General features: G+C 37.9%; 1 protein-coding gene across 3 annotated transcripts in view; it reads right to left on the bottom strand.

Annotated features, from left to right (window-relative positions):
• The window catches only part of ENTPD7 (ectonucleoside triphosphate diphosphohydrolase 7), a 63485-nt gene that overhangs the window by 13377 nt on the left and 25772 nt on the right, over positions 1–24336 (bottom strand). For all 3 annotated transcript variants that reach the window (XM_037803995.1, XM_037803994.1, XM_037803996.1), the window contains 3 exons: positions 23573–23676; positions 22082–22138; positions 19832–19965 (listed from right to left, as the gene is read on the bottom strand). In XM_037803995.1, the coding sequence (XP_037659923.1) occupies positions 19832–19965; positions 22082–22138; positions 23573–23676 (295 nt within the window). The remainder of the gene's footprint in view (positions 1–19831; positions 19966–22081; positions 22139–23572; positions 23677–24336) is intronic.

The following is a 24336-nucleotide window of genomic DNA, read 5'->3' on the forward strand; positions in this document are numbered from 1 at the left end:
ATGATGAGGAAACTGTTTCCTAGGAAAAGGGGGACACACATGATGCATGTGCAGAAAGGACCAGGGAGGCCCGTATATGGTGGCCTGGGGCTATTCTCTAAACTCACTGTATGGATAAGCCCTGAAGGAAAACACCTGCACAGGTCAATCTTCAAAGACTGTGAAAGGTGTTTGCTTTTTTTCTTTCTTTAATTTCTTTTTCGTCATTGTTAGCTCCCGGCATTCAAAGAAAGCTCTGTCATAACACTAGTTGGATACAAGCTTAAGGAACAGAAGCCTCAGAGTCTGAACTCCAGCGATAACACATTAAAATTTCAAAGTTTCAACAAAAGATTACAAAACATACAAAGAAACAGGAAGCAATGACCCAGGCAAAGGAGACAAAGCATTAGAAACCATCAATGAGAAGGATCAGACCTGGGACATTCCAGACAAAGGCTTTTTTGAAATGGTCCTAAATATGCTCAAAGAGCTAAAGACAAATATGGACAAAGATTTAAAGAAATCAGGAAAATGATAGATAAACACAAAGAGAATCTCAATAGGGAGAGAGAAATTATGAAAAGAAACCAAACAGAGGTGAAAACCATAGTGACAGAAATTAAATATTCTCTAGAAGAGTTCAACAGCAGATTCGAGCTGGTAGAAGAATCAGTAAATGTGAAGATAAGACCACTGAAATCATCCACTCTGAACAGCAGAAGGAAGAAGGAATGAAGAAAAGCAAACAGAGCCTGAGGAACCAATATACGCATTGTGGGAGACCAAGAAGAAACAAAAAGAGAAAAGGGACAGAGACTATTCAAAGAAAGAATTTAAAAAAAGACATGAATATACATGTCCAAGATGTTCAACGAACTCCAAACAGGATAAACCCAAGTGAACCCACACCACACCATGTTATAATCACATTGTTGAATGGCATAGTTAAACATAGAATTTTGAAAGCCCCAAGAGAGATGCAATGTCTCACATACAAGGGAGTCTCAATAAGATTAATTGCTGATTTTTCACTGGAAACCATGGAGGCAGGAAGGCAGTAGGAAGACATATTTAAAGTGCTGAAAATGATTTTTGTGTGTGTGCTAATGAAGGTGTCAGGGATTGATTTAGGTGATGAATGTACAACTATGTAATGGTACTGTAAACAATCGAAAGTACGATTTGTTTTGTATGACTGCGTGGTATGTGAATATATCTCAATAAAATGAAGATAAAAAAAATAAAAATAAAAAAATAAAATAAAATAAAATAAAGTGCTGAAAATGAAAAATTGCCAACCAAGAATTCTATAATATCTGGTAAAACTGTCTTTCAAATACAAGGGAGGTCAGGGGTGTAAATCTCCCTGGCAATGTGGGACATGACTCCCAGAGATGAGCTAGGACCCAGCATCAGGGAAGTGAGAAAGCCTTCTTAACCAAAAGGAGGAAGAGAAATAAAACAAAATAGTTTCAGTGGCCGAGAAATTTCAAATGGACTCAAGAGGTCATTCCGGAGGTTATTCCTATGCATTATATAGATATCCTTTTTTAGTTTTTAGTCTATTGGAATAGCTAGAAGGAAACACCTGAACTATTAAAACTGCAACCTAGTAGCCTCGATTCTTGAAGACAACTGTATAACTATGTATCTTCCACGGTGTGACTGTGTGATTGTGAAAACCTTGTGGCTCACACCCCCTTTACCCAGTGTATGGACAGATGAGTAGAAAAATGGGAACAAAAATTAAATGAATAATGGGGGGGGTGAGGGGATGGGATGTTTTGGGTGTTCTTTTTTCTTTTATCTTTATTCTTATTTTTTTGTAGTAAAGAAAATGTTCAAAAATTGACTGTGGTGATGAATGCACAACTATATGATGGTACTGTGAACAACTGATTGTACACTATGGATGATTGCATGGTATGTGAATGTATCTCAACAAAACCGAATCAAAAAAAAAAAAAAAAGAATGAATGAACGAACGCTGGGGCTGAAGATCAAAGGGCAGGAAGTTCCTCAATGCTGCCTCCTCCAGCAGTGATTCTGCTCCATTTTTGAACCCTAAGATCCTCCCAGGCAATTGCCCACCACATCAAGGAGCAGTGGCATGTCTGAATCTGTGAATACATCCTCTTCATCTGGAACTCACTGCTGGAGCCAAGGGAGGATAAGGACCACTCATATTTTTCAACCAAAGACAAATGCTTCTCTCATTTGTGCAGAAAGCCTGACCTACTCAGAAATAGCACCCAGAAAAATCCACACTCCTCAGTTTTCCACTAATGAGCTAACTAGGCAAGAATGGTCTCTGCCCCCTTTCCTGTTTGCAAATCTACCTTGACAAGTCATATCCACCTGACAACACCATTAAAATGTTCTTTATTTGAAAAAAAAAAAAAAAAAGGCAGGATTAAGACATTCCCAGATAAATGACAAATAAAAGTTGAGGAAACTTGTCACCACTAGACCAGCCCTACAAGAAATGCTAAATGCAGTCAGAAGGTTGATAGTAAAGTTCACTGAGAATTGACTGAAGTCACATAAAGAAATAATGATCTCAAGTAAAGATAATGACATGGGTAAATGTAAGTACCAGTACTATTGTACTTTGATTTGTAACTCCATTTTTTACTTCCTATGGGATCTAAAAGGCAAATGCATAAAATATAATGACAAAATCAATGGTTTGGGACTCACAATGTATAAATATGTAGTCTGTGACAAGAAGTACATAAAGGTGAGGGGACAGAAGGGTATAGAAACATGGTTTATGTATGCTATTGCAAATAAGTTGGTATCAAAGCAAAATAAATTATTATAGATTTAGGATGTAAAATTTAAATGCCATGGAGGCAGCAGGGAAGATGGCAGCATAGAGAGGTATGGAATTTAGTTAGTCCTCTAGAGCAACTAGTAAATAACCAGGAACAACTAGTAAATAATCTGAAACAACTGTTGGGAGGCATCCATGAATGGACACACATCATACACCAGTCTGGAATGGGTGGAACAGCTGAGATCGCAGCACAGAATTGTAAGTAAAACTCCCCAAACTCTGAGCTGGCGCCCCTCCCCAACAAGCATGGCAGGTGAGCTGAAACACTTCCATGTGGAAAAAAAGAAGCAGGTTATAGGGAAAGTAACTCAACCAAGCTCCAATTGTGGTTTTAATTAACAAATTTGTACTACTGAATACAAGCAAGAAGTACAGATAATCCCAGACAAACCAGGCAAGAAAACTCAGGTTCCTCCCTACAGAGAGGAGGCAGGGCTGACAGAAAAAAGCATACATAAATAAATAAAAACAGAGGCTTTTGGAGATGGTTGAGTTCAAAATACTGGAAAACAACTGTGTCCCAAGAAAAGGGGCACAAAGAACTGGGTACCAATACCAGCTGACCTGCAAAACTGCAGGGATGGGGACTGGCTCTGAAAGAGGCCTTCTCTCTTTCCGCCCCCCCCCACCTTTTTTTTCTCACTCTAAGTAACTCATTAGAGAAAGCCTCAGGCATTTTCAATCATCAGCACTGACCCAGGCAAGGATGGAGTTAATAGAGTCAGAGAGACAAAGGACGAATTCAAGTGGAGAAGATAACTTCCTAAAGGGTTTATCTTCCCTAAGAAAAGGGGGGTGGGGCCCAGCTCAAGTAGAGGCCCTCCCTCAGAGAATTCATATCCCAGGGCCTGGAGGAAAAAACAAAAACAAAAACCAGAAACCAAGTAAGCTTGGCTTCTGACACCCTCAGCCCCTGGCCAGGACAGAATCCACTGAGAATTAAAGGGACTACACCTCTTTACACCAGTGGGGAACTACAGGCTGACAAGAGCCACCTACTAAGCAAGATAGGAAAAGCACAGAATCTAGAAGCCTCACAGGAAAGTCTCACAATCTCCTGGGTCTTATCATCAGGGAAACCTGATACTGAATACAGCCTCCTCCTAAGACCTGAGCCCATCTGGTCTGGGAAAATCTGACTGGGGTAATCAAGGAAACCAGATGCCTAGACAATAAAAAAATTACAAATCACACCAGGAAAAACAAAGATTTGGCCCAGTCAAAGGAATACACTTACACTTCAACTGAGATACAGGAATTGAACAACTAATTAAAGAACTTCAAACAAATATGCTAAATCAATTCAAAAATCAATCAACGAGTTGAGGGAAGATAAGGCAAAAGAGATAAAGGATGTAAAGAAGATAGTGGGCAAACATAAGGAAGAACTCAAAAGTTTGAAAATATAATTGGCAGAATTTATGGGAATGAAAGGTACAATACAAGAGATGAAAAACACAATGGAGACATACAACAGCACAGCTGAAGAGGCAGAAGAAAAGATACATGGACTGGAGAACAGGACATCTGAAATCCTACACACAAAAGAAAAGATAGGGAAAAGAATGGAAAAATACGAGCAACGTCTCAGGGAACTGAATGGCAACATGAAGCACATGAATGTATGTGTCATGGATGTCCCAGAAGGAGAAGAGAAGGCAAAAGGGGCAGAAGCAATAATGGAGGAAATAATCACTGAAAATTAACCATCTCTTATGAAAGACATAAAATTACAGATCCAAAAAGTACAGTGTACTCCAAACAGAATAGATCTGAATAGATCTACACCAAGACACTTAATAATCAGATTATCAAATGTCAAACACAAAGAGAATTCTGGAAGCAGCAAGAGAAAGCAATCTATTATATAAAAGGGAAGTTCAATAAGACTATGTGTGGATTTCTCAGTAGAAACCATGGAGGCAACAAGACAGTGGTATGATATATTTAAGATAGTTTAAGAGAAAAACTGCCAACCAAGAATTTTATATCCGGCAAAACTGTCCTTCAAATATGAGGGAGAGTTTAAAATATTCTCAAACAGACAATAAGAGAGTTTGTGGACAAGATAGCTGCTCTACAGGAAATATTAAAGGGAGCAGTAGAGACAGACAGGAAAAGATAGGAGAGAGAAGTTTGGAGCACATTTTTTGGATGACGGTAGCACAATAATGTAAGTACACTAAACAAAGAAGACCATGAGTATGGTTGAAAGAGGAAGGTTAGGGGCATGTAGGACACCAGAAGGAAAGGTAGAAGACAAAGACTGTGAGTGTATAATTTAGTGAAACCTAGAGCGGTCAATGATGGGGATAAAATACAAATATGTGTTTACATGAGGGAGAATGAGGGAGAACAAATGAATGTTAACTTTGCAAGGTGTTAAAAAGGGGGTGGTATTGGGGAAAAATACAGTCAATACAAACTAGAGTCTATAGTTAACAGTAACATTGTAATATGCTCCCTTTAACTGTAACAAAGGCAATATACCAAAGTTAAATGCCTATACGGGAGGGATATAAGGGAAGGGTATGGGATCCTTGGCACTGGTGTTGTTGTCTGAACTTTTAATTGTATTTTTTTTTATTAAATTCAGTTTTATTGAAATACATTCACACACCATACAATCATCCATGGTATACAATCCACTGTCCACAATATGATAACATAGTTATGCGTTCATCACCACAATCTATCTCTGAACATTTTCCTTACATCAGAAAGAACCAGAACAAGAATAAAAACTAAAAGTGAAAAAAGAACACCCAAATCATCCCCCCATCTCACCCCATCTGTCCTTTAGTTTTTATCCCCATTTTTCTACTCATCCATACACTAGATAAAGGGGGTGTGATCCACAAGGTCTTCACAATCACACTGTCACCCCTTGTAATCTACATTGTTAAATAATTGTCTTCAGGAGTCCAGACTGCTGGGTTGGAGTTTGGAAGTTTCAGGTATTTACTTCTAGCTATTCCAATACATTAAAACTTAAGAGGTGTTATCTATATAGTGCATAAGAATGCCCACCAGAGTGACCTCTCGACTTCATTTGAAATCTCTCAGCCACTGAAACTATTTCATCTCATTTTGCATCCCCCTTTTGGTCAAGAAGATACTCTCAGTCCCATGATGCCAGGTCCACATTCATCCCCGGGAGTCATATTCTGCATTGCCAGGGAGATTTACACCCCTGGGAGTCGGGTCTCACGTAGGGGGGAGGGCAGTGAGTTCACCTGTCGAGATGGCTCAGTTAGAGAGAGAGAGGGCCACATCTGAGCAACAAAGAGGTACTCAGGGGGAGACTCTTAGGCACCATTACATGCAAGTGTAGACTCTCCTTTGTGGTAATGAGCTTCATAAGGGCAAGTCCCATGCTTGAGGGCTCAGCACATCAAACCACCAGTCCCAATGTTTGTGACAACATCAACACCAGTCCAGGTGAGGATGTCCAACATATCCGCACCTTCCCCCAGATCCTCGGGGCTGGGGAGGGGGAGGCTGTAAATATATTTTTTGTTATCTGCCCAAATTACTCTGGGATGTGTCACTATTTCACTCCAGCCTATACTAACCTACCGTATCTCACTTCCTATTCAAAGTTCCATGCAATTGTGGTGTTTGAACAAATCGACTGTAGAGTTGTACCATTTAGAAAATTTAGATCCTCTACCAAATAGATATCTCTTCCCTTGGTCTCATATGGAAGTTGAAGTTTTAAAATACAATCAGTGTCAACCTTTACCCTTTCGCCTGGCTTGCCCTGGTCTTAACCAGACCTCCTTCATTCATATCACTAATTGAAGTCTGGGCTCTTTTTCAGCTTTTTTTTTTTTTTTTTGACAGTGGCTGTATGCATTAATACTGTCATTCATATCTGCCGAGCTCTAGCTCTGAGTTTCAGGTGTCTCAGAGATATGCATTGTTCCAGAGACCAATCAGGTTATACGCTAGGGGATCAGCATCTCAAAGTTTAGAGATATGCATTACAATTCAGGGATAGAGTTAACTGCTGTAAGAGCTTACAATCTAGGGACCATTACAATTATTATGTCCATGTTAGGCTATGTTCTAAGATTCAATTCTGAGTTTACACATTGTAGTTAGTCCATATTGGTGAGGCATCATCCCTCTCACCATGTTTTCTCCAACACTTTTACTCCTATATATATTTTTTCCTACAATTTTATAGAGTTATATTCTCATACCATACATTTATCCACAGTGTACAATCAGTTGTTCATGGTATCATCATAAAGTTGTACATTTATCACCACAATCAGCACTTGAACATACTGATTACTACAAGAAAACCCATTTTTTTTTAGCAATAAGAAAAAAATGATAAAAAGAAAAATAACATGTCATACAATACAATATACTAGTAAGGACAGCAAATAACACCGCTACCAAGAATCCCATATTCCTCCCCTATATCCCCCTCTCATATACATTTAGCATTGGCATATTGCCTTTGTTACATTTAATGGAGGTATATTACAATGTTACTGTTGACCATAGACTCCAGTTTGCTTTGATTATGTTTTTTTCTGACTACCATCCCCTTTTCAAATTTCTACACAGTTGACATTCATTTGCTTTCCCACATGCAAAAACATTTTTATATTTGTATATTTAGTAACAGTCATTAGCCACTCCAGTTTTTGCCATGTTATACAGTCCCAGTCTATATCATCTATCTTTACCTCTGGTGTCATACATTCTCCTATCCCACCTCTTTCAGCTTTACTCACAGACATCTTTGTTCAGTGTACTTACAATACCGTCCTACCATCACACAGTATTATGCTATCTATTTCTGGATCTATGCAATCAATCCTTAACATTCTGTAGTCCTTCAGCATCAAATGGCTGATCTCTGCTCTCTTTCTATCTCCTGGTTGCCTGTGTTGTCAGCTTTTAACTCCCAAAGTTTGTTCATTAATGTCTGTTCATATTAGTGAGACCATACAGAATCTGTCCTTTTGTTTCTGGCTAACTTCACTCAACATAATGTCCTCAAGGTTCATCCACATTATTACATGATCCATGTCTTTGTTCTGTCTTACAGCTGCATAATATTCCATCATGTGTATATACCACAGTTTGTTTATCCACTCGTCCTTTGATGGACATTTGGGCTGTTTCCATCTCTTGGCAATTGTGAATAATGCTGCAATAAACATCGGTTTACAAATGTCTGTTTGTGTCTTAAGTTTCAGTTCCTCTGAGTATATACCTAGCAATGGAATAGCTGGGTCATATGGCAAATCTATATTTAGCTTCCTGAGGAACCTCCATACTGTCTTCCAGAGTGGTTGTACCATTCTATATTCCCACCAACAATGAATAAGTGTGCCTCTTTCTCCACATCCTCTCCAGCACTTGTCATTTTCTGTTTTTTGGATAATGGCCATTCTGGTAGGTGTGAGATGATATCTCATTGTGGTTTTGATTTGCATTTCCTTAATAGCCAGTGAAGTTGAGCATTTTTTCATATGCTTTTGAGCCATTTGTATTTCCCCTTCAGAAAAATGTCTGTTCATGTCTTTTGCCCATTTTTTAATTGGATTGTTTGTCTTTCTGTTATTGAGATGCAGGATTCCTTTATATATTTGGGATATTAAACCCTTATCGGATATGTGGTTTCCAAATGTCATCTCCCATTGTGTAGGTTGCCTTTTTACTTTTCTGACAAAGTCCTTTGATCTACAAAAGTGTTTAATTTTGAGGAGATCCCATTTATCTATTTGTTCTTTGGTTGCTCATGCCTTGGGTGTGAGGTCTAAGAAACCACCTCCTATCACAAGATCTTTAAGATATTGCCCTACATTTTCTTCTAAGAGTTTTATGGTCTTGGTGCTAATGTTTAGGTCTTTGATCCACTTTGAGTTAATTTTGGTATAAGGTATGAGATGGATATCCTGTTTCATTCTTTTGGAAATGGATATCCAGTTCTCCAAACACCATTTATTGAACAGGCTGCTCTTTCCCAGTTGCTTCAGCTTCACTGCCTTATCAAAGATCAGTTGTCCATAGATCCGAGGGTCTACTTCTGAACACTCAATTTGATTCCATTGATCAGTATATCTATCCTTATGTCAGTACCATGCTGTTTTGAGCACTGTAGCTTTGTAATATGCTTCAAAGTCAGGTAGTGTGAGACCTCCCACTTCATTCCTCTTTCTCAAGATATTTTTGGCTATTCGGGGCACCTTACCCTTCCAAATAAATTTAGTTATTGGTTTTTCTATTTCTGTAAAGTAAGTTTTTGGGATTTGAATTGGTATTGCATTGAATCTGTAAATCAGTTTAGGTAAAATTGCCATCTTAACTATATTTAATCTTCCAATCCATGAACATGGTATGTTCTTCCATTTTTTCAGATCTTGTTCAATTTCTTTTAGCAGTTTCTTATAGTTTTCTATGTAAAGGTCTTTTGTGTCCTTGGTTAAGTTTATTCCTAAGTACTTGATTCTTTTGGTTGCTATTGTAAATGGGATTTTTTTCTTGATTTCCTCCTCTTGTTGCACATTACTTGTGTATAGGAACACTACAGATTTTTGCATGTTGATCTTGTAGCCTGCTACTTTGCTGTATTCATTGACTAGTTCTAGCAGCTTTGCTGTAGACTTTTCTGGATTTCCTACATATAGAATTATGTTATCTGCAAATAGTGAAAGTTTTACTTCTTCCTCTCCAATTTGGATGCCTTTTATTTCTTTTTCTTGCCTAATTGCTCTAGCTAGAACTTCCAGCACAATGTTGAATAGCAATGGTGATAGTGTGCATCCCTGTCTTGTTCCTGATCTTAGAAGAAAAGCTTTCAGTCTCTCTCTCAATTTAAAAATATTGATATTATACAAAACACTTTCTCAGACCACAATGGAATGAAGTTGGAAATAAATAAAAAGCAGAAGGTCACAAACATATGGAGACTAAACAACACCTTCTTAGAAAACCAGTGAGTAAAGGAAGAAATTACAAGAGAAATTAGTAAATACCTCGAGGCAAATGACAATGAAAACACAACCTATCAAAACTTATGGGATGCAGCAAAGGCAGTGCTGAGAAGGAAATTTATTGCCCTAAATGCCTATATTAAAAGAGAAGACAGAGCAAAAATTGAAGAGTTAACTGCTCACCTGGAGGAATTAGAGAAATTCTAATTTGAGTGTGATGTTAGCTGTGGGTTTTTGAGTGTGATGTTAGCTGTGGGTTTTTCATATATTGCTTTTATCATATTGAAAAAGCTCCCTTCTATTCCTATCCTTTGAAGTGTTTTCATCAGAAAAGGATGTTGAATTTTGTCAAATGCCTTGTCTGCATCAATCGAGATGATCATGTGGTTCTTCTGCTTTGTTTTATTGATGTGGTATATTACATTAATTGATTTTCTTGTGTTGAACCAGCCTTGCATACCTGGAATAAATCCCACCTGGTCATGGTGTATAATTCTTTTAATGTGCTGCTGGATTCGATTTGCGAGTATTTTGTTGAGGATTTTTGCGTCTATATTCATTAAAGAAATTGGTCTATAAATTTCTTTTTTTGTAGTATCTTTGTCTGGTTTTGGTATTAGGGTGATGTTGGCTTCATAGAAAGAGTTAGGTAGCTTTCCCTCTTCTTCAATTTTTTTGAAGAGTTTGAGCAGGATTTGCACTAATTTGTTCTTGAATGCTTGGTAAAATTCCCATGTGAAACCATCTGGTCCTGGGCTTTTACTTTTTGGGAGCTTTTTGATGACTGACTCAATCTCTTTACTTGTGATTGGTTTGTTGAGGTCATCTATTTCTTCTTGAGTTAAAGTTGGTTGTTTATGCTTTTCTAGGAAGTTGTCCATTTCATCTAAGTTGTCTAGTTTATTAGCATATAATTGCTCATAGTATCTTCTCATTATCTCCTTAATTTCTGCAGGGTCGGTAGTTATATTTCCTTTCCCATTTCTGATTGCGTTTATTTGCATCTGCTCTCTCTTTTTTTTTTTGTTAGCCTAGCCAGTGGTCCATCGATTTTATTGATTTTCTCAAAGAACCATCTTCTGGTTTTGCTGATTCTCTCTATTGTTTTCCTGTTCTCAATTGCATTTATTTCTGCTCTTTGTTATTTCTTCCCTTCTGCTTGCTTTGGGGTTAGTTTGCTGTTCTTTCTCTAATTCCTGCAGGTGAGCAGTTAACTCTTCAATTTTTGCTCTCTCTTCTCTTTTAATATAGGCATTTAGGGCAATAAACTTCCCTCTCAGCACCGCCTTTGCTGCATCCCATAAGTTTTAATAAGTTGTGTTTTCATTGTCATTTGCCTTGAGGTATTTACTAATTTCTCTTGTAATTTCTTCCTTTACCCACTGGTTTTCTAAGAGGGTGTTGTTTAGTCTCCATATGTTTGTGAATTTTATGACCTTCTGCCTTTTATTTATTTCCAACTTCATTCCATTGTGGTCTGAGAAAGTGTTTTGCATAATATCAATATTTTTAAATTTGTTGAGACTTGCTTTGTGACCCAACACATGGTCTATCCTAGAGAATGTTCCATGAGCACTTGAGAAAAAAGTGTATCCTGCTGTTGTTGGATGTAGTGTTCTATAAATCTCTGTCAAGTCTAGTTCATTTATCATACAATTCAACATCTCTGTTTCTTTAGTGATCCTCTGTCTAGATGGTCTATCCATTGATGAGAGTGGTGTATTGAAGTCTCCAACTATTATTGTAGAGGTATCTATTTCTCCTTTCAGTGATCGCAGTGTTTGCCTCATGAATTTTGGGGCATTCTGGCTTGGTGCATAAATATTTATGATTGTTATATTTTCTTGATGAATTGACCCTTTTATTAATATATATAGTGTCCTTCTTTGTCTCTTTTAATTGTTTTGCTTTTGAAGTCTAACTTGTCTGATATTAATATAGCTACTCCCACTTTTTTCTGGTTGTTGTTTGCATGAAATATCTTTTTCCAACCTTTCACTTTCAGTCTATGTTTGTCCTTGTGTCTAAAGTGAGTTTCTTGTAGACAGCATATAGATGGGTCCTGTTTTTTAATCCATTCTGCCAGTCTCTGTCTTTTTATTGGGGAGTTTAATCCATTTACATTTAGTGTTATTACTGTAAAGGCAGTACTTTCTACTACCATTTTGTTTTTTGGAATTTATATGTCATATCTTATTTTTTCCTCTCCTTTTACTTTTCCTGATAATCTTCATTTCTGCACTCTTCTCCAACTCTCTCTCTCCTGTCTTTTCCTATCAGCCTGTAGCACTCCCTTTAGTATTTCTTGTAGTGCCGGTCTCTTATTCACAAACTCTCTCAGTGTCTGTTTGTCTGAAAATGTTTTAATCTCTCCCTCAGTTTTGAAGGAAAGTTTTGCTGGATATAGAATTCCTGGTTGGCAGTTTTTCTCTTTCAGTATCTTAAATATATCATGGCACTGTCTTCTTGCCTCCATGGTTTCTGCAGAGAAATCTGTGCATAGTCTTATCAACCTTCCCTTATATGTGATGGATCTGTTTTCTCTTGCTGCTTTCAGAATCCTCTCTTTGTCTTTGACATTGGACAATCTGACCAGTAAGTGTCTTGGAGTAGGTCTATTGGGATCTATTCTATTTGGGGTGCGTTGTACTTCTTGAATCTCTAATTTTCTGTCTTTTATAAGAGTTGGGAAATTTTCAGTGAATATGTCTTCTATTACTCTTTCTGCCCCTTTTCCCCTCTCTTCTCCTTCTGGGATACCCATAACACATATATTTGTGCGTTTCATGTTGTCACTCAGTTCCCTAAGACTCTGCTCATATTTTTCCATTTTTTTCACCATCTGTTCTTTTGTGTGTATGAATTCGAATGACCTGTCTTCCAGTTCACTGATCCTTTCTTCTACCTGTTCAAATCTACTGTTGTGTCCCTCCACTGTGTTTTTCATCTCCTCCATTGTGGCCTTCATTCCCATGAGTTGTGTCATTTGTTTTTTTAAGTTTATGAATTCTTCTTTATGGTCAGCCAGTGTCTTCTTTATATCCTTCAGCTCTTTTGCTATATCTTCCTTCATTTCATCAACTTTATTTAGCATTAGTTGCCTCCACTCCTGTGTCTCAGCTGAGCTATTAGTTTGTTCCTTTGGCTGGTCCATGTTTTCGTGTTTCTGGTATGGCTTGTTATCTTCAGTTGTCTAGGCATCTGATTTTCTTGATTAGTTTATTTTGGAGCTTGTTTTCTGTCTTTTACCTAGTGGTTTTCTTGTTGGTTGGCTTTGTTCTCTGGCCTCTGTTATTCAGTTCAACTTATTCTAGACCTCTAACTTAGGTTCTATTTAGTTGATCAGAATTTTTCCCCTCTTGTTTTTTCTGTTTCTTGCTCTGCCTCTATGTAACCTTTTTGTGAGTGGGTCTCCTCAGATATGGTCGACCCTAGTCAGATTTTCCCAGTCTAGTGAGGCCCAGGTCTCATTGGGAGGGTATGGAGTTTTCCTGAGAATGATACCCTCCTATGAGGCCTTTGGAATTGGTGCTTTTCCTTTCCTGTCCAGCAGGTGGTACTTGCCAGCCCGCAGCTCCCCCACCAGTGTAAGGAGGTGTGGAGACTTTAGTTCTCCTGGTGACTCTGATCCTGTTGGGGGCGTGGCTGACTGAAGCCGGAATCTGAATTCCAGCCCCTGGGGTCTGAGTTCCCAGAAGGAGGACTGCCAGTTGAGCTGACCTCCCTCCACTCTCCCAATCCTCAGAACTCCAGTTGTCTCTCAGGGGCACTATTCCCTTCTCCCCTCTCCTCTTTGGGGCCTCTCCAGCTAGATTCCTTGGTCAGCCGGAGTTGCCAATTAAAGACGGGGGTGGAGGTCTTCAGTAGTGAATACGGAACTCTGTGGGTACTCTGTCTCCTCCAAGCCCAGCCTAGTCCCTTAACCTTGGCTTTCTGATAGAAAATAACCACATATGTTACTTTTAGATTAAAAAAAAAAAATAGAAAAGAAAAAAACAAGAAAAAGAAAAAAAGAAAAAAAAAAGTCTCTTTTAAAAGTCTTTCCCCAGCCTGGAAGTTTTGTCAGTGTCAGAATAGAGCATTTAAAGATATGCTTTGGGCTATTGTCTGATAATTACTCTCCAACAGCTTCAGTTCCACCCCTGCCGGGGGGCTACTGAAATGCAAAAAGATAAGAGATCAGTGAGAAGCCAGAAGGGACAAAATGTAGGGGAAAAAATGGCTTTTTTGGAGTCTGGGAATGGGTGCCCGCTTTTATGTGCCCCCACTTCTCAGAGCCCAGCCCTTCTTTAGCACCTCAGCTCCCAAAGTTAGTTAATTAATTTGTTAATTAATTCTGCAGTTGAGGCTGGGTTGAGCCTCCCTTCTTGCCCTCAGCAGATTGCTGTTTTTTGGGGTTTTTTTCCCCCCTTTCAGGGAGCCAGCAGCAAGACAGTCTGCAAGGTCTGGGTGGGGAGGGGCGCCAGACCCCTAGTCCGGGGAACTTACAATGTTTGCTGTGATCTCAGCTTTTCCTCCAATTCCAAACTTGCGTCCAATGTGTGACTGGTTACTGGAGACCCCGAAAACACTGTTTCATATAGTTCTTGGGTAATTGCCAGCTGCTCTAGGGGAGAGACGAAATTCTGCTCCTCACCACTCCGCCATCTTGCCCCACCCTCCTTTTAATTGTATTTTAATTTTATCTTTTCTTTTATTACTTTTTAGTTGTCATTTTTTTCTTCCTTTTTTCACCTCTTCCTCTTTCCTTTTGGAAAAAATGAAATGTCCTCATATAGAGAGTGGTGGTGAATGCGTAACTATGTGATTATACAAGGAACCATTTATTGTTTACTTAGGATGGAATGTATGGTGCATGAATAAAACCGTCTAAAAAATAAACAGAGGGATACAAGTGCTAGAGAAAATGTGGAGAAAGGGATGTACCTAACCACTGTTGGTGGGGAAGAAGAATGGTGTAGCCCATTTGGAGGGCAGTGTGGTGGTTCCACAGGAAGCTAAGCATGGGGTTGCCATATGGTCCTGCAACCCAGTTATTGGGTATTTATTTGGAAGAACTGAAAAGAGGGACATGAATGGACATTTGCACAGTGGGGTTTATGGTGTCAGTATTCATGATTTGCAGTGGATGGTGGTAGCCTAAGGGTACATTGACTGATGAACAGAAGGGTAAACTGTGGTATATACATACAATGGAGTACTGAGCTGCTACAAGAAGGAATGAAGTTGTGAGGTGAATGGACATTGAGGGCAGTATTTTGGGTGAAATAAACCAGAAAGGAAAAGCAAAACATTATAATGCCTCACTAATGTGGACTAACTATAATGTGCAAACTCTGAGACTTGAGCCTGAAAGCGTAAGTTATCAGGAGAAGGCTTATTGTAAATGTTCCTAGATTGTAAGCTCTTAACAGCAGTTACATCTATTCCTGAGTTGTAATGGTTATTTCTAAATTCTGAGATGCTGAGCTCTTTGTGTATAACCTGGTCAGTCCCTGGAACTTTGGGTATCTGTGTGACACCTAAGACTGAGCCAGAGTCCAGCAGCTATGAATGTCAGCATTACCCCATACAGCAAATGTTAAGGAGTCTGAAATTAAGAGATCAGACTTCAATTAGAGAGATGAACAAAGTGGACTTGGTTAGGAGTAAAGTAAATCAGACTAAAGGGTAAAGGATAATATTGATGGTTTTTTAAAACTTCAACTTCTGTGTGAGACCAAAGGAAGAGACATTTATTAGGCGCAAAATCTGTTGTTTGTAACACACTATATGATTTAACTTGCATGGTCAGTTTATTCAAACAACATTACATGGAATGTTGAATAGGGAGTGAAATTTGATTGGTTTGTACAGGCTAGTGTGAAGCCCCAATACAACCCAGGGTAATTTGGGCAGAGAATAAAAAAGTATTTGCAAGGCCCCCTTAAGGGACTGGGGGAAAATGTGGAAATATTAAATTTCCCCACCTGGGGAACTGATGATATTCTCACAAGCATTAGGGATTGCCAATTTGAAGGCTGAGCCCTCGATCTTGGGGCCTGCCCTTATAAAGGAGAGGCTAAGCCTACTTAAAATGGTGCCTAAGAGTCCAATTTTTGTTTGTGTGTGTTGTTCCAAAATGAGTATTATTGTTTTGAATACATTTATTTTTAATTTATGAAAATGCTATTGTGCCCAGCAATTCCACTCCTAGGTATCTGCCTGAAAGAATTAAAAACTTATGTCTCCACAAAAAAGTGTGTGTGAATTTTTTAGCAGCATTATCCATAATATCTAAAAAGTGGAAACAACTCAAATGTCCATCAACTGATGAATGAATAAACAAAATGTGGTATAGTCATACAATACAATGCTAATCTTAAAAAGGAAGCAGTACTGATCCAGCTACAACATAGATGAACCTTGAAAACACTTTGCTAAGTGAAAGAAGCCAGACACAAAAGGCCACATATTGAACTATTTCATTTATAAGAAATGCCCAAAATATGCAAATCCTTGGAGACAAAAATTAAATTACTGGTTGCCAGGGCCAAGGAGAGGGGAAAATGGGAAGTGACTGGTAACGAGTATGGCATTTCTTTTTGGGGTGATGAAAATATTTAGTAAATAGATAGTGGTAGCTGCACAACTTTGTGAATATAGTAAAAACCACTGAATTGCACAAAAGAATACATTAGGAATTTAGAATTATTTAAATTTAAAATGCTATTGTGTTATGTCTGATTGTTTCTTTCTATTGTTGTAACACCTAGATTCATCTTTAAGATGCTCCTAATGCCATGTGTACATCTAATTTTTTGCTTCCAAGTACACTTTCTACACCAGTGTTGTTTTCTAAATCTGCACACACACAAATCACTTGTTTAAGACTTTAAGCCCCAGGGCCATTTGTCACCTAACCTTATTATCAGAACCATGCTTTCATTTTATTTCTGTTCAATGCATACTAACAAATACAGACTAAAAAGTTGAACTAGCTCCCCAAATCTCCAAACCTAGCAAAGCCTTCTCTGCTGAGTGCCAAACCCTCATTTCCACAGTCCTGCTGGGTATTTTGACATCGTGATCGTTACATGTCTCAAATCAACTTACCCAAAACTGAACACATTTGCTGCAGGATTTCAGAGCTGGAAGACCAGAGAGATGCTCTCAACCAAGCCACTCAGAACCATACTGGCTTGCTCAGCGTCAACTGTGTCCTTCTCCCTGTGGACCCTCTTAGTGATTAGAGCCCTCACCCTTCTAACTGGACCCTCTACATCACTGGCCATCCCTCCCTCCCTTACCCACGTCAGCATAATCACCAAATTCTACTGGTTTTTTTGCCCCAAAAATATCCCTTAAAGTGTATCTCTTCCCTTCCATTTCCTCTGACAATATTATCTAGTTCAGCCCCACATTGTTTCTCCCCAAACTACAGTGGTACCTTGGTACTCGACTGCTTTGAAACTTATCGAATTTGGTACTCAATGCATTTTGATGCAAAAATTTTGTCCCAGTACTCATTGTTTGTTTGGTACTCAACACACAAGCGTCGGTTGCCTCGTGACTCGCTACCCTTTCCAGCTGAAACAAATGGTCACGTATTAGTCATGCAGTAGCTCTTGCCCTGTGCACATCCCTTTGCAGTCTTATCTTAGCTTCTGTGGTCATTTTGTGTATTTTTGCACTTTTTTTTCTCATGATGGGTCCTAAGAAAATGAACAGTGAGAGTGCTGAGTAGAAAAGAAAATTACTTCATACCACCATTGAGCAAAAATAAGAAATAATAAGCAAATATGAGAGTGGTATTCACATTACTGATCTTGCTGGGGAATATGCTATGCCTAGAACAATGGTCTCCACCATCATTAAGAAAAAAGAAGTCATAAAAAAGGCTGATGTTGAGGAGTTACTGGAGGAACATCATGAAGAGCTCAGCACTGCAGGAGCTACAAAAGGAGCAGCAAGAAGAGGTGGCTGAAGAGATTTCTTCAGGTGAGAAGGAGATAAGGGAGGATGTCCCCAGTTCCTTGATAAAAGAAATGTGTGCAAAATGGACAGAAGTTCAAAATTTTGTGGAGAAATACCATCCAGACAAAGCTCTGACAAGCAGAAATGTGAATTTATTGAATGACTAAAGAATTTCACATTTTTGAGGAATTCTAAAAAAAAGACAAAAGCAGTCATCATTGGATAATTTTTTAGTGAAGGTGACAAAGAGTGTGTCAGAGCCTGTGGTGCAGGTTGAAAAAACGCAGAAAAGAGAAAGAACACCTGAAGTGCAAGTGCCCGATGTTCTTCTGGAGGGGACTCTCCTTCCCAGCAACCCTCCATGTAACCTCTCCTCACCACTCTCCTCCCTCCATCCCATTAGGCCATGGACTCTTCTCAGTACGGGTAAAGTGAAGTTTTTATTTTATTTAATCTAAGTATTTATTAATTTTTAGATTTACTTCTCATGTAAAATAGTGATATACAGCCGTATCTTTTTACATATTGCCTTAAAAATGCACATTGTCGTTGGTTTGGGAACGCATTAATTTTATTTATGTTATTCCTTATAGGAAAAATTTGTTTGGTATTCATCATTTTTGGTACTCATCACACCTCCCAGAATAATTAACAACAAGTACTGAGGTAACACTGTATTATAAAAGATCTTTAGCCAGGCTCCCTGAACAAAATTTCTTTCTCCTACTGACAATAAAATTATTTTCCTAAAAAACATATCAGATCAGTCACTTAGATAACATAATCACAAAATTCAGAGTTGGAGGACCTTCAGGGTTTAGTTATTTTATCAATAATGAAACTGAAGCCCGTGTGACTGCCTTGCTCAAAAACCTTTGCTGGGTCCCTACTCTCTACAGAAAAAAAAGCCAAACCCCACGGCATGGCACCAAAGACTCTTCATGATCTAACTTCATCTTACCTTTCCAACCTTACCTACTACCACACTTGACAACTCTTATACTGCAGCATGTCATTCACCATTGCCTGGACATTCTGGGCTCTTTGCTGCTTTTTCTACCCCTTTGTATATACTGTTACCTTCATGCAAATAGCCTCCCCTCAATCTCTGATACACAAAAGCCTACTAATCATCCAAGGCCCAGGTAAATACCTTACCTTCTATGAAGTGGCATGGCTCCCACTCAAGCCTTTCCAAGTGAAGTTGACCCCTGCTAGTCCTCACATTGTCATAGCTCTCTATTTAAATTAATGGTTCTCAAACAGGGTCAATTTTGCCCCCACCACCACTATCACCAGGGCATACCTGGCAATGTCTGGAGACATTTATTAGGTCTCCACAAAATCAAATGTCTACTGGGGGTAGGGGTGCTACTGACATCTAGTGGGCAGAGGCCCGGGATGCTGCTAAATATCCTACAATGTACAGTCCAGCCCCCCATAATAATGAGTTATCCTGTCCAAAATGTCAATAGTGCCAATGTTGTGAAACCTTGGTTTACAACAAATTACAGCACTGTTATGGTCTGCTTGATATTTCAGGCAATCTCCAATGATAGATTATAAGTTGCTGGAAGCAGTGTAACATGTCTTATCACTTGCACATAGGAGATGCTCAAAAAGTGTCAGCATTTGTCTTTCTTCTCTATGATGAAACTTCTTCCTCAAAATACATTCTCTACAGTCTAGTCAGGTAAGGAATATTAGAAGCACAGGTATAGAATCATCAGTAAGAGGAATCATTTACTGAATAATAGGTATGTACCTATTTATGGAACAATAGGTATGGGTCAAACATTGTACCAAATGATTTATATGTATTATCATATTTAATCCTCAGGCAACTCTTTGAGATAATTTTAAATGTTAACATTTACTGAACACTTATCACATGCTGGGTAGTGTGATAGTGCTTTACACATACGGTATTATTTCATCCTCACAACCGTACGAGGCAGCTACTATTATTATCACTTTTTTATACAGGAAACTGAGGCTTGGAGAGGCAACCTACCCAAATCACACAAGCTAGCAAGTGTATGAACAAATCCTCAGACCCAGGCAACTGAATTTCCCTAAAAGGTAAAAATACCTGTTTTGGAGGAAGAACAGAGGTTGAGGTAGGAACTTCATAAGCAATTTGGAGAGAGGCTCCTCCCATATCTAGTATCCCAACTGTCCTTCTGCGTCCTGTTGCCAATTCCTGGGAAGCCTCAGCATCTGATTCTGAAATAAAGGGAACAGAAGGGCTCTGATATTCATACAGCAAAACTAAGTCAATAGGGGGAAAAACAAAAACTCAGCAAACGCTTAAAAACTGAAAGCAAACTGAAACAAATTAGCTGTATTGAGTGTATATTATACACAGAAGAATTATGTTGGGTGACTTAAAACATGGTATTTTGACTATTTATCCTTCGTGGGATATATCTTAAAGACGAAAGACACAAATAAATCGATTAAACTGCATTCTAGTAATCTTATTATTAATATTATTATTGGTATTATTATTTTGATACTATTAAACATATTTTATGGAATAAAGCAAATAAATACTTATGCAAATATCTTTAGAAACAAACATTCAACATAAGAGGAAAAGGATAAAAGTATAAAGTCAAAGAAATTAAACAAAAGCCTTATAATCTTAAATATGAGTTGGAAATAACACTATGAACTCATGATTTATTTTTCTTTTTCTAAAAAATACCTATCTCCCAGCTGTGTACACTGAAATGGCCTAGAAGCAATGACATCTCAGGAGCAATGGGTGCCCCTGCCATCTAAACCATAATCTTGTCTCTAAATATCATTTTCCAGTAAAAGAAATCAGGGCTCTTTGGAAAAATAGCCAATGCCAAGTCTAGATTAGGAAATGAGTATGGAATATCTTGTTGTGCCAGAAAGTAAGGGAAACATAAAAGACTAATGTTAAATAGATAGAGGAGCCACCCTAAAGGAGTTCCCACTGGCCAGTGATGCTATAATTTGAGCATCAAAAAGAACAATGATGGCAATGGATTATAATGCATCAAATACATTAAAATCCATGAGTTTGTAACACTCAAAAAAAAAAAAAAAAAAAAACACTGGTTACCTTTGTCAACTCATTATTCAAAGAAAAAAATGTGATAAATAAAGGGAAAGAATTAAGTATTTATTTTGTCTTTCCTCTAAGATCTGTATTTCAGAGTAACCTAATAGATGATGACGAAATGTTCTTCATAAAAAAATTCCGTTAAATGCAGAATCAAAGACAGAATTAGGAAAATCACCATTCCACAAACTCTAATGAAAAAACAGATCTAAAAAACCATAGTAATTGGCTACTATAATCTCATGATCATTATAATCATTAGATGGGGAACTTTTAGATAAGATATAGCAGATTTATAATACTTGAGTCCTAAATACCTGCTCAGTCTTAACATAACTAAAAGTGGGACAACCAGACATTATACACCTCCTGATGTGATGTAACAGGAAATACACAGCACCATCTATGAAAACTTCTTGCCAAAAGAACTGAATCTGAATCTAATCAAGATTCTAGATCTAACCTCCAGTTTATAGGACATACGGGGGATAGAAATACATGTCAAAGACACCACAAATATACTATAGTCAATCAAATCCAGAATATGACAAATTTCTTCTATAGATCAAGTGACTTGGTTTTTTGTTTGGTTTTTCTTTTTAATAAATAGTTTCAAAAAAGAGGGTGGGGAGTGTAATTGTAGATTAAAAGAGACTAATAAAACTCTTGTTCAGATTTTGATTTGAATAGGCCAACTATAAAGATTCTTAAGACAAGTGGTGAAATCTCTACCTGGGTATTACATGGGTATTAGATGGTATTAGGAATTATTGTTAATTTTGTTAAGTTTGAAACTGTCTTTGTGAAATTTGTGTGTGTATTTTTTTAATTCTTATATGTTAGAGAAACATTATGTTCATAAGAGTAGAACGGTATGTCTGGGGTTTGCTTTAAAAAATCCAAGAGCAGGGAAACCTGTGTTGTGTGCAGGGAATGATGACCAAAAAAAAAAGTAAGATATTTATAAATATTGAGTATTGAGTCCAGGTAATGGTTCTCGGAGGTTCATTTTATTATTTATTCCACTTTTTTGAATGTTTGAAACTTTCCATAATAAAAAGTGAAAAAGGATAAGAAAAAAATATAAAAGGAAAGAAAGCAATTAGGACAGGAGAATGAAGCATCTAAAGTTTTAAAAAGAAAGAAAAACAACTCAAAATTAGCATGTGCATTCTACTGACAGGTCATGACTTAAACTGTCAGCCCTTATTCAAAGAACTGTCATAATAAGACAGTATTACTCACCATCCTCATGGTCGAATCTTCCCAAAACAAAGTTGATTCCAATCCATGCATAAACCCCTAAGTAAGAAAGATGAAATTAATGTGTAAAAACAAAACATTAAAAAATGTACATCTTGGGGTTCTGGTTCCAGGCAACAAGGAGTAAACATGCTCCACCTAAATAACAGTATAAACTCTGGATAGAACATATGGAGCGGCTTTCTGAGAACTCAAAGGTAAATGAGAGTGGAATCATTTAGGACATGAGAATTTAAAATACCACCAAACCAGTAGTGAGTTTCCCCTTTTATTTCCCCTTCAGATATTACCTGGTTTAGACTCAAAGGTAGCTTGAAACAAGAAAGTACGCCCCAGGTGTGGACAGAAGGAGCTTCAAGCACTTGCTTTCTGGTCTGAGCAGAAAAGTGGACTCGGAAGGTTCAAAGAGAATGGGGAAATCACCTGGTTGCTTTCTCTCCGTTTTTTGTGATTTTTTTTTTTTTATTATTACTTTGTTCTTTCCAGCCCCAGTTCCCAGGCAATCCACAGCAGTACAGCAGTGGCAGAGGCGGAGCAGGTGCCTAAAACTTTGAGGTTTCTAACCAAAATAGCAGTAGTCCCAAGACTACTTGGGGCAAATTGCTATCACTTCTTTTTCTCCCTCTGACCTCCCACTGCTTCGCCCCCAATGCAGACACAATCGAAGGAGGAGCAAACAGAGCTCGAAGATATAAAAGCAGCTATTATAACCAAAAAATCTGAGCAAACACTCTTACAATAAATGGAAAGTCTTAGCAAAAAAACAGAAAGAAATGGAATATAAAGACAAACCAAACAAATTTTAGGGCTGAAAAACACAATACTGAAATTTTAAAATGTAAAGCATTTCCCTTGCATGGACTGCAACTAGAACCCATATAAGACCTCCTTCTCTTTTCCAAGAAATGGGAACATAACTCATCATATAGGCCACACATTTGCAGCAGATTCAGCTCCACTCCAAAAGTACAAACCCAGTAATGTGAACTTTTAGGGAAAGATCAACACTGCATAATGAGTGCAATAAAAGGAGAGCCTGTTACAAAAGAAAAGTAACTCATCCTGATCATTCTCCAAAATTAAACTTTCCTCTTACTTTAATAATTTGCTTTGCATTTGGATTTGGCAAACTCAATATAACTCCTAGACCAATGTAAGTCTTCAAAAATACAGATGCATTTGGAACCATCACTAAACAGTAATGCATTCTTACAAAGTGTTTAGCACTAAGTTAAAAAGAGATCAAATAAATAATTAATTACTTTTTGAAAACAGATATGAATGTATGGCTTCTAGAAGCAGCATTCAAAACAAATACCAATGTGGAATACGCAAATAACCAAATAAACTTTATAGCAGAATCAAGACAATTAACAGAAAAGAGTCAGATTTACAAAGTAATCCTAAACACCACCAAAGGGGCTGTCTTGGTTGGCTGAGAGGCGAACTGCACATTCCTTCAAGGCACAGTACCTTCCTGCTTCCCAGAGATCACTTCTGCCTGAGACTGCGAAAAGAGAAAGTCAAACTCCAGTGGTAAATCTTTCACAAGGTCAGCCAAGATAGCCAACTGCTTCCTGCAAGAAAGAACATACAGTCCAAAGGTTAATCGTTAAACTCTCTTCCCACAAGCAACCTCAACTTGTCTTTCCACTTAGCCTTGTGACCTCACTGCTCATCTGCTTCAGCCACTGTTGAGCCCTGATATTTTTTTGGTACCTCCCTTAATTTCAAAGATTCAAACTGCCTCCAAAGTTAAGTCTCTTACATAAAAGGCAATATGATAATAATGATACCTTTCCTTTATATAATGTCACAATTCAAATAGTGTTAGAAGATGAGAGTATCATTCTGTACTTTTCACAGGCTAATATGAATAAACCACAGAAAATTGCAGCACAGTTTCATAACCTATAAAATAGATATAATAACATGATTTCAACTAGTATGAAAGACGTTAAAGAACACTCTCATCCTCAGATCTTACACAATACGAAACAATGCCTCACGTCACCACACAAGAAGTTCTGTTAGTTCACCAAGTTTTTACATAATCCTTTATATAAGCTAACATTAGCTTTTTAATACCCTTTTACGTATTTCAAGCCTTGATTTTTTTGTTTGTTTATAAAAATCTTATCATTTAAAAAAACCCAGGCCAGGATCAAAATCCAAAGGTTATAACATTATCTCCCATTTGGGGATAATGTCTGAAGCTCAGTATCTACAGGGCATAA

The sequence above is a fragment of the Choloepus didactylus genome, chromosome 15, assembly GCF_015220235.1.
Source record: "Choloepus didactylus isolate mChoDid1 chromosome 15, mChoDid1.pri, whole genome shotgun sequence".
NCBI classification, from domain to species: domain Eukaryota; kingdom Metazoa; phylum Chordata; class Mammalia; order Pilosa; family Megalonychidae; genus Choloepus; species Choloepus didactylus.